At 19.5% G+C, this 14,350-nt stretch overlaps 5 protein-coding genes across 5 annotated transcripts; 3 read left to right on the top strand and 2 right to left on the bottom strand.

Moving 5' to 3' along the window:
- Positions 1-2,634: 2,634 nt before the first annotated feature.
- Positions 2,635-4,670, top strand: SRAE_2000360900 (Zinc finger, RING-type domain and Zinc finger, RING/FYVE/PHD-type domain-containing protein; the record flags this gene model as incomplete). The annotated part of the gene is made up of 2 exons (XM_024654823.1): positions 2,635-2,982; positions 3,039-4,670. The coding sequence occupies 2 exons, from the start codon at positions 2,635-2,637 to the stop codon at positions 4,668-4,670; spliced, it is 1,980 nt and encodes a 659-aa protein (XP_024508156.1).
- Positions 4,671-5,194: 524 nt separating this feature from the next.
- On the top strand, positions 5,195-5,507 carry SRAE_2000360800 (Hypothetical protein; the record flags this gene model as incomplete). The annotated part of the gene is made up of 2 exons (XM_024654822.1): positions 5,195-5,222; positions 5,266-5,507. The coding sequence occupies 2 exons, from the start codon at positions 5,195-5,197 to the stop codon at positions 5,505-5,507; spliced, it is 270 nt and encodes an 89-aa protein (XP_024508155.1).
- Positions 5,508-5,764: 257 nt separating this feature from the next.
- On the bottom strand, positions 5,765-6,765 carry SRAE_2000360700 (Hypothetical protein; the record flags this gene model as incomplete). Its single annotated transcript, XM_024654821.1, has 2 exons — positions 5,765-5,950; positions 6,004-6,765. 2 exons carry the CDS (start codon positions 6,763-6,765, stop codon positions 5,765-5,767), a joined length of 948 nt encoding a protein of 315 aa, XP_024508154.1.
- A 1,561-nt stretch (positions 6,766-8,326) lies between these two features.
- Positions 8,327-10,217, bottom strand: SRAE_2000360600 (Globin-like domain and Globin, structural domain-containing protein; the record flags this gene model as incomplete). The annotated part of the gene is made up of 3 exons (XM_024654820.1): positions 8,327-8,905; positions 8,956-9,376; positions 9,823-10,217. The coding sequence occupies 3 exons, from the start codon at positions 10,215-10,217 to the stop codon at positions 8,327-8,329; spliced, it is 1,395 nt and encodes a 464-aa protein (XP_024508153.1).
- Positions 10,218-12,596: 2,379 nt separating this feature from the next.
- On the top strand, positions 12,597-13,974 carry SRAE_2000360500 (Collagen triple helix repeat-containing protein; the record flags this gene model as incomplete). Its single annotated transcript, XM_024654819.1, has 2 exons — positions 12,597-13,097; positions 13,417-13,974. The coding sequence occupies 2 exons, from the start codon at positions 12,597-12,599 to the stop codon at positions 13,972-13,974; spliced, it is 1,059 nt and encodes a 352-aa protein (XP_024508152.1).
- Between the last annotated feature and the right edge of the window lie 376 nt (positions 13,975-14,350).

Below are 14,350 nucleotides of genomic sequence, written 5' to 3'. Positions count from 1 at the left end.
TTATATTTATCTTCTTTATTTTGAAGAAATCATAAGTTAAACAAGTTATAAGTTTTTTTTTTGATGTGTAGTAAATTTAAATTAAAAATATCAAATCATTTGATTGATGTTGTTGATAAAACATTTCAAAAACAATTTAAACAATGGAAAACAATTTTTTTTGTCATTTTATAAAATAATTCATATAATCTCTTTATAAAAATTCAAACTTTTTTTTACATGTATCTATGGTTTAAATTCAATCTTGGTTTTTAAATAAATAAAATAGTTATGGTATGTGATTAATATTAATCTCAAAAATTAAAAATTTTTTTATCTGGTTTTTGTTTTTTTTTAATTATTTTCTTTTATTCTTGGAATAAAAAAATTTTTAACAATAGTATAAATTATTATGAAGAAACAGATTTTATTTAATTTAATGCTACAATTATGTTTAATAAAGTATTATTAAAATTAATATCCTCTTTTCAATTCAAAAATATTTATTAATATAGAAAAGTCTTAATAAATATTTTTAATTTATAAAATTAAAATATGAAAAAAGATATATTTTAAGATTTACTATTTTTTTCATTTGATTATAATACTATTTGAAAAAAATAAAAATATTATTAATAAAATATATATATTTTTTATTTTTTTACGTAGATTCCATTTAATATTACTACTTTTTGAAAAATTTTTTAATTATGACACTATTTTTAATTATTCTACTCAAAATAAATGAATCAAAAATCTAAAGTTTTTAATGTTGACTTTAATTAAAAAATAATTAATTGAAATTATACATTTTAAAATTACATTATTTTATACAGTAACGTTTTCTGGCACGTTAAAGTGCAAACTTTTTGTTGTTATTTTTAATAATTAATTTTAATATTAATAAAAAGAACTAATACTTGATTATTGGTATTTCTTTGGCAAAGTTGTTAAATATAATTATGTCACTTTTATTTAATATTAAAAATCTTTAAATTTAATAATCATTATAATTAATTTATTTATAAAGACATAATATCAAAAAATATATCATTTTTATTCACGTAATTTTTTTATTTTAAATATGAAATTATATTTATTAATAAAACTGATTACCTTAAGTTCAAATTTGATTATTATTATTTACCCTTACAAAAAGTTTTTTTTTTTTCAAAGATTAAAAATATGACATAAAATATCGTTATTTTTCATAGAAACATAAACATCTATTACGTCTTTTTAAATTTACTTAAATAAAGATTAAATATTAGTAAACAAACAAAAGTACTTTTATATATATTGTGTTTTTTTTTGTAAAATAAATTAATAAAAAAAATCGTTTTCAAATGAATTAAAATGCCTGTAATAAAAAACTTAATAATATTTTAAACAAAATATTTTTTAATCCATTAAGATAAGATATTGATAGATAATTAAGTTATTAGTATTTTAATAAATAAAAATAAATATTTATTTTACTTAAAAATTTGATTTTTTTAAATTATATTTTTTCATATAAAATTTTCTTTGTTAAATTTATTTTATTTTTAAAAATAAGAAGTACAATTTATAAAATTTTTTTTTTTAAATTTGGATAATATAAAATTAATTTTACTTATATTTATTAATATATTTTAAGAATAAAAAACATAAAACTTTCATGTTAAAAAAAATTCCAATAAAACATTCGTTAAATTTTTAAATTCAAAGAAATATTACTTGTTAATTTAGACTAAAAATATTAATATGAATTAAATCATTAATAAAAAAAATTTGTCTATTAATTTATTTTAAAATATTCAATTAAAAATCATAAAAATGTGAATAAATTGAAAAAAAATTTTAGTAATTCATTAATATTTATGGAAAATTTTATGAACATCTTTTACCAAAATGATAGTTTTATTTCAATGAAAATTTCGTATAATCAATACATAAACAAATTTCCCAAGATATACATTTTCCACTTTATTTTTCCTAATATTTTTTTCCATAAAAAAAAGGTTGATTATCAAGATATAGAAATAACTAATTTTTTCTAGATAAATATATAATGATTTTCATGGATATTCATTTTGATTGTGAATTATTTTTTAAAATGTCATTTTTTTTTGTCTTATTAATGTCATTGCTAATATTGAAAATTTATTTTTATAATTTTTGTATAGTTAGATATTACATTAAGATATTATTTTTATATGTTGAAGTTAAGATAAAATTTATGTGTAATTTTAATTTTTTAGTATGATTTCTTAACAATATAAATATATTAAAGTGGATTATATATCGTTTTAAGAGTATATTATAGTATAAAAATAATACCTTGCTATCGATAATAAATAATATTGAAAATACGATCAGCTGAAATTTGTGTAAAAATCAAAATACTTTTTTCTTTTTTAAATTTCTTAACATTTAATAAATTTCTACACTTATTTTATATATATCATAATTATGATTAAAAAAAAAATTTAGGATTTATTATTTGACTACACTACTCCAACATTTACTTTTTTAAAACTAGATACCAATGTATTATAAAAGAGTTATCTTTTTAATATTTACTTTTAGATTCTAAAAAAAACTGATTTTTAGACGTGTATTTTTATTTACATAGTATTTAAGATTTCTGGTCATTTGTAAGTTTATTTGAAGATGGCTGAGCATGATGATAATACAAAAGAAAAAATAAAATATGAATTAAATTATGAAGAAGATAAAACAGAAACTATCTCTAATGATGTTATAAAAAATGACACGTTTCAAGTTAATTTTAATTGTTCTATTTGTTTTCAATCATTTAGTGAAGGTGGTGGAATTCATAATATATGTACATTACCATGTGGTCATATTTTTGGTAAAAGTTGCCTTGTAAAATGGTTTAGTATTCAGGCAGCTGACCATTTCTGTCCTACTTGTAAATGTCCAATAATTGATTTAAAAATAAAAATTGAAGATAATGTATACAATTCAATTATACCACTTTATGGATTAACCAAAAATGTAACAAAAAATTTTTATTTTCTTTTATAAAAAATAAAAAAATGTATTATTTATAGACATCCATTGAAACAGTAATTTTGGGCCGTAAAAAGTTAATTGATGAATATGAAATAAAAATTAAAGAATTAAGTACTGAAAATATTAAATTGAAGGAACAACTTAAAAATAGTTTACGTTTACGACGTGAAGCATTTACTCTACGTTCATTTGCCATAGATAGAGATGACGACATTTCTGCATATGAAAGAATGTTAACTGAATTGAATGGTAGTGACTCTCGTATAAATAATAGTAATCCATTACCAAGTCGTCGTGTAGCTAATCTTGCATTTGTAATTAATCGTAACATGGGTGAAAGTAACACTAATACTTTAGCTAGTATGGTACAAACAAGTAGAATATTTAATTTAGAAAGACCACAACGTAATAATTTAACAAGAAATAATCAGGATGACAATGCATCAGATGATTCAAATTTTGGTGTAGTTGAAACTATTAGTAGTCCACCAATATCATTACTTCCCTCTGAAAGAGGTATAGATTTTATGAATATGACATTAGCACCAAGATATCCAAGAGTATCTCCTTCAATGTCATGTACAACAACAAGAAAATATCGTGTACATTTTGATGAAGTTATTGATTCAACTTATAATGATGGATTAATTGTATCAGCAGTTAAGAGAATTGTTAGAAATAATAATGTTTATCACTTTGGAATATCTTTTTTTCGTTATTTAAGAGGTTCAGTTTATATATCATTATCTGATCAAGAGATAGTTTCTGTAAAAGTTATAAAAGATCCTCTTTTACCAAATATTCAAAGAGTAATTGCTGTTTGTAATAAAGGAAGATTTTATAATCTTAAATTTAATGAAGAAGTTTTTGGAGTTATCTCAAAATTTGAAGGAGTAATCGGGCAATCCCAAACATTTTCTGGTAGAGTAACACTTCTTCATAAACCTACAGGACTTACATGGTTAACACCAAATAAATATGCTATTGGAACAAAACGTGGTCATATTTTTGTTAGAACATTTTTTGAAAATACAACAAGATGGTTAAGTATAAATAGATATACTAATTCATATGGTGAAATACATACAGGATTAAAGAAACCTATTATGAACCTTCAAAGTATCAATGAACATGCTGTTATTTGTTCTCAGATGACTGATGTTTGTATTTTTGATGATAGAAGTGGTCGTGAAGCTTTTTATAAATGTTGTGGAGATATTTTATCTCTTAGTTTCAATAAAACTTCTGATACTCTTGCTGTTATTTTAGGAGGTGCACGTAATAGATCACAAATAAAAACTTTCAAAATTGAGAATGTAAATCAATTTTATGAAGATGGAAAAAATAATTATGATATTAGTTTTATTTCATCAACCCTTCATAATGATAAAATTTCAGAAAAAAGAGAATTAAATTCAATTGTTTTAAGAGCAAATAATGTTGATACTTTTGCAACATTTTGGTTAGATGAAGATTCAAAACAATTGTCTTTAATTTCAATGTTAGGATGTAATGATTTAATGAATCAAATTGAACTTGACTCTCCTAGAACTATTAAAGTATGTTTTGAAGATGGAGTAAATTTATTAGATGACTCTCAGACAATTCATTATATTATTGTTTCATCAACTAACGTTACTGTTTATGATTTAAAAATGAATTCTTCTTAATTTTAATAGAATTTCTATCAAATTTTTATAAAATATATAAAATCTTTTTATAAAAATATATTTTTTATTTTAAATGTAAACTATATATATTTATATGTAATAATTTTTTAAATGTTAAAATACTTTTATAATAATGTGGGTTTTAATAAAAGTATTTTATATATCTTTAAATTTGTTAAATAAAATTCAATGTAAAGAATGTATATAAATATCTTTTAATTATTTTATAATTAAATTAGTAACATGTAAAATTAATGGGTTTTAATTATTAATATGATATAAATAATTAAAAAAAATTTAATAATAAGTAATTGAATTATATGGAAAAATAGAATTATAAGTTAGGATATGTTGTATTGTCAATAACTTTAGCTTGTTTTTATATACAATAAATTTTCAAAATTAATTTTTTATTTAATATTAGTATAATTAATATAATCATAAAATTAAATTTTAATATTATACAAGAAAGGATAAATATGAAAAATTTTTTAACTTATGTCATTTATATAATATTTTCCAAGATGCATATTTCTGTTTTATTTTTTAAAAGTAAGCTTTTATTAAAAAATTATTTAATTAATTTTTTTTTTAGTTATCCTTATTGGATTTTTCTTTACTTCAGTTTATCCATTAAGAGGAGCATTAATGAGAAATGGTAGATCATTTGACAATATTAATGATGTTTCTCCAGGAAGTCGTTCATCAAGATTAATACCTTTTCAACGTTCACCAAAAATTTTAAGAAGAATGTTAAATAGTGGTCAATACCGTTTTCCTGATAACTTTTATGAAGGAATATTTCGTAATCAAGAAATTTTTGAAGATGGATTTTGAAAAATATAAAACAAAAATAAAATAAAATAAAATAAATAATTACATTTATGAGAAAATTTAATTCATTTAAACATATTTTTTATATCATTACTAAATGTTTTTATATATATTTTATGTGAAATAATTGTTGGTAGATAAAAAAAAACATATATATATAATTTTCTCCTTTTTACCTAACTGTGAATATCATCATATGCGGTCATTAAAAAAAAATTACACATATATAATAAAAAATTTAATATCTATAACATTTTTATTTAATTACTTTCAAGCAATTTTTTAAAAAATTTTCTTCCTTTTTTAACAAATAATTGATCTTTAAGCCATGTATCCCATAATGCTGTTAATAATATTAAAATAAATGAAGTTAAACTAAAAAGCAAAATAAGAAAGCCTGCAAAAGAAGAAAAAAGTTTGTTTTTTATTTTAGGTAGACAGGAATCCTAAAATTTAATTAATTATAATAAAAAAAAAAAATAGGTAATTATAAACATACGATACGCCCAAGTTGAATAGTTATTTCATCTAGTCCAAATTTACAAATAATTTCATCTTCTAATTGTTTTTTAACTAAATTAAATGATGGTTTTGACTTTTCTAAAAGAAAATCACAATCATTACTTATATTAGAAGCTTTTGGAATTAAATAAAAAATGGCTGCTCCGGCTTGAAAAAGTAAACATATAAGTAAAAGTGCTATAACAAGTCTATAAATAACTTTGATTGTTCCATTATGACTTGTTGCAAATGTATAAATAATATGTAGAGCAATTAAAATTGCAAAAGAAATAATATTGAAAGCAATAAGATTAAGAATACATGTATGAAGACCATTTAAATTATCAAGAAAATTTTTCAAAAATTGTGGTGTAAGATCATTTTTATCAACATTAATTGTTTTAACAATACTTTTTATTGTTCCATTTGGATGTTGAAAAATGGTTTGATTAAATTTACCAGAACGTAACAAATTATCTTGAGCCATTTCACTATAATATTTTAATGGTTCATGTACAGTACCATGAATAGTTCCATAAATAATAAGAACAACAGCAGCACCAAAAAGTGATATTAATGTCCATATAGCAATTCTTTCATCTAATTTTCTTTTAACTTTTTGTGAGTCAAATTCATTGGTAGGAAATATTTTTGACATAGTATTAGATTTATTGTATGACTTTGATAATGGACTAAAACCACCGCCACTAAGTTTACCGTCTTTAGAAGGTATATGATATGATGCAACTGATTCAGACATACCACAAATTAATTAAATTCTAATTGACTTATTAATGGATGGGCTGAAATTGATAGATCAAAAATGATAATTAATTTTGTCGATATTTTATAAAAATATTTTTTATTATAAAAATCAAAATATAATAGTTAATCATTGATTCTGATTAAGGAGATAATGATAATAAAAATAATATAGTATAATTTTTATTATATATTTTAATTAGAACATAGAAAATTATTTTTCTATGTACTTTAAATAATATCAAGGATATTATATTATAATTTATATATATATAACATTAATTTTTTTAAACATATATAGATCATTTTATTATAAAAAGGTTACAACTAAATCAAAATTATATATAGACTTTATTTATGTAAATGAGAGAATCATAAAAATTAGTTTATAATGTTGATCGGAAAAGTAAATATTATTCTGATATATATATAATTTAAGAATAAAAATGTTAGATGCAGAGGTGATACTTTTAGAAGAATATTACTGGCAAAATAAACATTTGAAAATATTTTCTTATTATTGTTGATATATTTATTTTTTAATATTTCAAACTTGTTACATATAATATATTAAAAAGTGATACATAAAGTAATATATTCTTATACTTTAAATATTTTTATCCAAAACTTTTTTATTATTATGTTTAACAAAAATGTTACACATCATAACAACTTGATATCATTTAATTTTTTCTATCAATTTAACTTTTTTTTTATATGTATTATTAAAATACATACTAAGATATTTAATTATATTTATTTAATATAATTTAATAATTAATTTTTTTTTATCTTTGAAAATTAATATTAAATGTATTTAATTTAGTTGCATGGATATTATTTATTTTTACTTTAAATATAAAAAAATAAATATTAGTAAACAAAATCAATCATTTTACTATAACTCTTCACAATTAAATTATTTATGAAATAAAAAAAAAATATATATATCAAAACAAATAATGGTTATTAAAAATTTTGATGGCGCAAATTTTTTTTTGTTTTATCTTAATAAATAAAGTATTTTTATTGTCAAAACACAAACATATTAAAAAATATTTGTCTATTGTCAAATACATCAAATCAACATATTAAAATAAATTACTTTGTTATAAATTTTTTAAATGTTCATTACATCATTTGAGATTTTCTTAAAAATTGTTTAAAGATATATTAGCTTTTTTTTTTATTATATCACGTACAATTATATTATCCATCATGAAAGTTTACCCTCAAACATACTTTTTTTTTTTAAAATAACATTATCTTTTGATATATCTTATAATGTTAATGTTGGCAAGAAATGTTTTAAAAATTAAGAAATAAGACCAATTATTGATCTTTGTAAAGTTAATATAATTTTTAATTTTTACCCTTCATATTTATTATAGTAAATGAAATATTATATATTTATATTTTATTTAAATATTTTTATACAATATCATAATACAATGGCATATAAAGTGAGTTTATTTGGAAATAAGTTTAAATAATAATAAAAATGATATATTTTAAAGAATTAAAAAATATAAAAAAAAATAAGAAATATTTTAAAAAATTTAATCCTGTATAGTTTTCCATCGTGTTAAAGATGGCTTAGATGATAAAGAAAAAGAAGTAATCTTTTTTACTATAGAATTATCTTTTGATGGGTTATTATTTTTTGGTAAATCTATAACTTTTTTTTGTGAATAATCAATAAAAGTACGATTTGCATCATTATTATTATTGTAATTTTTTATTTCTTCTAACAAATTTATATCTTTATCATTTACACTTGATATTGGAAGAGTAGAAGAATTTGTTGCATCTGAATCTGTTTGTTGCGAATTACTACTACTAATTTCACTACTAAGTGTTTTTTTTGCAATCATATTTTTTCTTGATGCAATTCTATGTAACCTTAAAGCTCCATAATACCCATCTCTGATATTTGAAAATATTGTTGTAATTAATTGGCTCCATGCTGCAACGACATCTGTAGGTGAATGTGTAGCTTGATCTAATATTACACATTCTACTGTTAAAGAATCTGCAAGTCCTACCCAGAAATCTGGTTTAAAACCAAAAACTTTGAGATCAACATGTGCCTCCCCATATGCTTTTGATAAATTTTCAATTGTTGTAATATTATCTAACTATAAAATATTCATAAAAATTAACTAAAAAAAAAATAAAATAAACTAACATTTTCAACAACATTTTCCATTAATAATTTTAACTGATCAGCCAATACACGCATATTTTGTCTTCCAAATGTTATAATAAATTTTTGATAATCAATCCTTTTTTCATATAACCTTCCAATAACTCTTTGCCCCAAATCACCATGTGGATTTTCAAAACATGATATAATTATTTCTTTACCTAAATTTGAAACTGGATGTAAATCTTTTTTAGAATTTTTTTTAATAAGTGAAATTGAATTATTAACTTTATCTTTATTTGGTAATGAAATTTTTTTACTTCGTAATGAAGATTTTTTTGATAATTGAGAATTTGTATTATTTGTTATAGATGAATTGTCACTCCGCAAATTACTTAAAAAATTTATTGCTGAGGTAGAATGAATTAATGGCATTACTTTTGATGGTGGTTTAATAATTGGTCTAAAAATAATTTTTAACAAAAAAAAAATATATTAGAAATAAAAATAATATATATTTTAAGAAGTTTTTTACACTTTTGTTAAAAAATATGTTGTATAAATTTTGATTTAATTCATAAATAGTTTAATAGATATTTAGTTATAAAAATAATAAAATATAAATGTTTAATATATTACATATATATATATATATATATATATATCTTTTTTTTTATATATATTATACCGAAAAGAATAAAAAGCAAATGTGAAAATGATAAATTTAAAAATTACTTTTAATTAGTTTACCAAGATACTTATATCCAATATTATGACATAATAAAATTGATGTTAAAAAAAATTTAAACAAAACTAACATCCTCATTAATTAATCAATTTTAAATATTACAACATATGGCTTATGATAAATAACTTTAAAATAACTATGGTGTTTTTATGTTCACTTACCTAACACTGTTGTTTTTGCTATCTATATCCAAAATATCATTATCTAATTTTATTCTAACTGTTTGTGAACGGCATATCTGACGTTTACTTATTTTGTCGTTCTTCTTCTTCTCATTACTTGATAAATATTTACTATCTCCTTTTATGTTATCTTTTAATATTTCATTTTTTTTATCCACTTTTATATCATCAATTGAATTATCTTTACTTTCCTGTTTATTTTTTGTTTCATTAAGTTTTGTTGAAAGTTCATACATAGATTTTGTTTTGTTATTTAAACTTTGATCAACATATTTTTTTTCGTTTTTTGAACCAATTACTGATGATGACATACTCGATGACGGCACACATTTTTTTGATATTCGATGAAATTTTGAAGAATTACTATTACCCATCTATAATATTATAATATTTTTAAATAAAAAAATATAGACAATTCCAAATATAAAGATTTAAAAAAAAATAGATAATAATCATTTAAAAATTATATTAAATATAAAATAAAATTAAAAATAGAATATTTTAATATATCATTTTATAAACAAAATTATTTAGATTAATGGATATATATAATAATTTATTTGATAAAAAATATTTAGCCAAAATAGTTATTTTCTTATAATTTTGATTTTGAAAAAAAAAATATTTTTTAAAAATACCGTGAGACAATTTTAATATTGTATGATAAAGAATATTTGTTTTTTTTCTTGAAAATAGAATAATAATACTATAAATGTTAAGAAGTTTTTATAAATATTTTTATAAGTGTCCCGAGAAAAGGTCATATGAGATGGTAAAGTAAAAATATATAAGCTTGACATAGTTTAAGATTAAAAATATACTTAATATAAGGAAAATAAAATCTTACCACAGGAAGTTTATGTTAATAACTTTTGACATGCAAACTAATATCCCTTGAATGGTTACTACTTATTAAAAGAATCTATTTTGCATAATTAATACAACAAAAATTTTAAATCTCTTTTTTATAAAAGTTTGAGTAAATATGATGTTTGGTAGAAAGAAATATTTTTAATTAATAAAAGTTTTAGATAAACTATTTTTTTTTTAAATACTCTTTTTATTATCATTGTTTAAATAAATTTTTAATAAGAATTGTTTAATAAAAACTTTTAATAAGGAAATTAAGTGTTTAGTATGATGATTTTAAGTACTTAGAGTTTAAAAAAAATCTTATTTATCAGTAAAAGATTGTTAAAGAATAAGAGAGTTATTTATTTATTTCTATAAATTTTGTAAAAATAAAATAAATCATTTAATATCTATAATTTAAAAAAAATAATATATTATTAGTTATCATATTCAATTAAAAATTTACAAGGTTTCCATAAAATATTTTATGGAATTTTTATATTAATATATATATATATATCTAAATAATAATGGGATATAAAAGAGGAATTGTTAAAACTGTTAAATTTTAAATCAACCATAATTTCAAATTAAATTATTATAATTATATAAAATTCAATATTTATATGATTTAATTTATTTTATTAGATTATAAATAAATTATTATTTAATAATTAAACGTAATTGAAGCATCATAATTCCATAAATTATTATATCTAAATAATGCATACATAATTTGTTTAACTATTAACTAATATTTTTGCCACGTTAAAATAAGAAAGTCTTATAAAATTTTGTTTAATTTTTTTTAAAATATATAAATATATATATTTATTTTATAGCAACATTTTGTCAAAAGTAATATAAATGATTTATCAAACACTAAAAAAGTGTATTTATGTTATTAGTTATAAATCTAAGGAACAATAAAATAAGATAAGATGTTATTAGCATATTTAATAACACCGTTTATTTTATTTATATTTTTTTTTCTTTTAAAACATATATAATATTAATAATTTCAAGAAATACTTAAAGATACCATTTGTAAATTATGGCAATTTTTTTTTTTTTTGAAAACAAAAGAAAAATTTTTAAATCTTTTTATTTTAAATAAAATTATAAACAAAATAAAATCACAATAAAATAATAATTAAATATAATTATAAAAATGTTTCAACAAAACAATACTTCAAGAACATCATTCCTAATAAATAGAAAAAAAAAAAAATTTTTATAGTTTACAGGGTAATAAATAAACTCTGTATGATGAAAAGATTATTTCTTTAGTAATAAAGAATACGCCTCGTTGAATGTTAGAAAAAAAAAATATATAAGAAATGAAGTATATCTCTGTTATTATATGAAATTTCTTACATTAAGAAGACTATTAAGAACATCATTTTAATCAAATGTCTTAGATAATTATATATATATATATATCAATAAAATCTACCATTTGTTTTTATAACTTATTTTAAGGTTTTAAATAATGTTTATATTTATAAAATGCAATTAATATTTATAAAAATATGGAGAAAAAAAAAATATAATTGTAATAATAACACCAAACATGTAAATGGTAACACATAAATCATCAAATAAGTAATTCTAAAAAGCTTCATATATTATCAAGTAAATAATGTTTCTAAATTCTTTAATCTGTTTATCCAATTATTGGTGGTTAATAATTTTTAAGAGGTTTTATGGATGAGATAAACAAATTTTTAAAAAAAAATCAAACAAACAAATATAAATTACATTATTTATTTATTATTTTAATCAAACTGGATTTTAGCAAATTTATAATTTTTGCATATTTGAGTTCTATATAAAGCATATTTTATCAAAAAAATATATATGATTAAACTTTTTCTAAAAAGGAGTATATTTTTTAATCTATGAGAAGTATGAAATGTAAATATATTTTACATGAAAATAATAAAATTTCATATTTTATTAAATTTACCATTTTTTTATGCTTATTATTAATATTATTTCATATTTTTTCTCTAAAATTTTTAATTAATAAAATAAAATATATTGAAAAGTTAAGTAAGAGTAATTTGGAGAAATTTAAAGATATAGATAATAAATTAAATGATCAATTTAATTTTTATTACATTACTAATGAAGATTATAAGAATAGAAAAATAAGACAAACATTAATTAATTGTCAGTGTAATAGTGTTAATTTTTGTCCCAGAGGTCCTCCTGGTATTAAAGGTACTGATGGAATTCCTGGTTTTCCAGGAAAAAATGGTTTACCTGGTGAACCGGGACAAATTTTTGTAGAAACTGTACAAACAACACAAAAAATTATGGAAGAATGTAGAAAATGTCCTCCTGGTTTTAAAGGTTTACCAGGAGAAATTGGATTACCAGGACCTCATGGTTTACCAGTAAGTTTTTAAAAATATAACAACAACAACATGAAGTATTAATGCATGTCTTTATAAATTTAACAAAAATGAAAAACATGTTGAGTGACAATCTATTAAATATTTTATACCATCATCTATTTTATATTTTTGTATAAAATAAAAACAAAATTTTGTATAGTAATTAAATTTTAAAACACTTTTCTTATAATGACCACTTTTAAGTTATTTAATTTAAAATTTTAACAATTAAGGAATTATAATGTTTACAATATGATAGTAAAAAAATTTTATATCACAAAAAGTTTTATATTTTTCTTAGTTTTTTTTTTATTTTTAGGGTATGCCAGGTTCTGTAGGAATGGAAGGAAAACCTGGACAAATGGGAGCTTTAGGTATGATTGGAGAACAAGGTGATTCAGGAATGCCTGGTCCAATTGGAGAAAAAGGTTTTAAAGGTAGTGATGGTATAAGAAGATTACAAGGATTACAAGGAAAACCTGGATCTAAAGGTCAAACAGGAAAAAAAGGAGAAACAGGTTATCCTGGTTATGATGGAAAACCTGGGAATCCTGGTGAAAAAGGGCCACCTGGACGACCTGGATTTGATGGTATGCCTGGAACAATGGGTCGACATGGTTTAGAAGGAATACCAGGAGTAGTTGGAACAGATGGTGGATATTGTAAATGTCAAAGTCCTACATCAAGAGGAAAAACAGAAAATGAGGAATACGATCAAAAACAGTCATATGTAATGGATGAATTATACTCTGATCATTCCTCATTTAATATTGGCAAAATAACTAAAATAAAAAATAAAAATTTTAGTAAAACAACTAAAACGGCACTAAATTTGTCGAATACTGATGATGACAAAAACTATGATTTATCTAAATAAATAGAAGTAACTCAATTATAAAACGTCTTGTCATTACCATGCACATGCTAATTAGATATTTTAAAACTGTCTTTCTATTCTGCCTTTTTTCAATTAGCAAAGTATAACTTATAAAATAAATATATTAAATTGAAATTTAGAAATACTTTGTTTTTATTGAATGTAAAAACTTGAAAAAAAAAAACTTTACATTTTATTTTAATTTTAAAAATTTTATTAATTAGCTAACATAAAAACTTTTATTTATAGTAAAAAGATTTTTTTTTACACTTTATGTTTTCAAAAAGTTTGTACTTTGATAAAAGAAAAATTATAAAAATGATATAATTTTATAGATAAAATTTAATATATTATCTTATTTTTTTTATATACTTGA

This window comes from Strongyloides ratti (assembly GCF_001040885.1).
Source record: "Strongyloides ratti genome assembly S_ratti_ED321, chromosome : 2".
Taxonomy (NCBI): Eukaryota; Metazoa; Nematoda; class Chromadorea; order Rhabditida; family Strongyloididae; genus Strongyloides; species Strongyloides ratti.
This window is presented reverse-complemented; position numbering and strand designations above follow the sequence as displayed.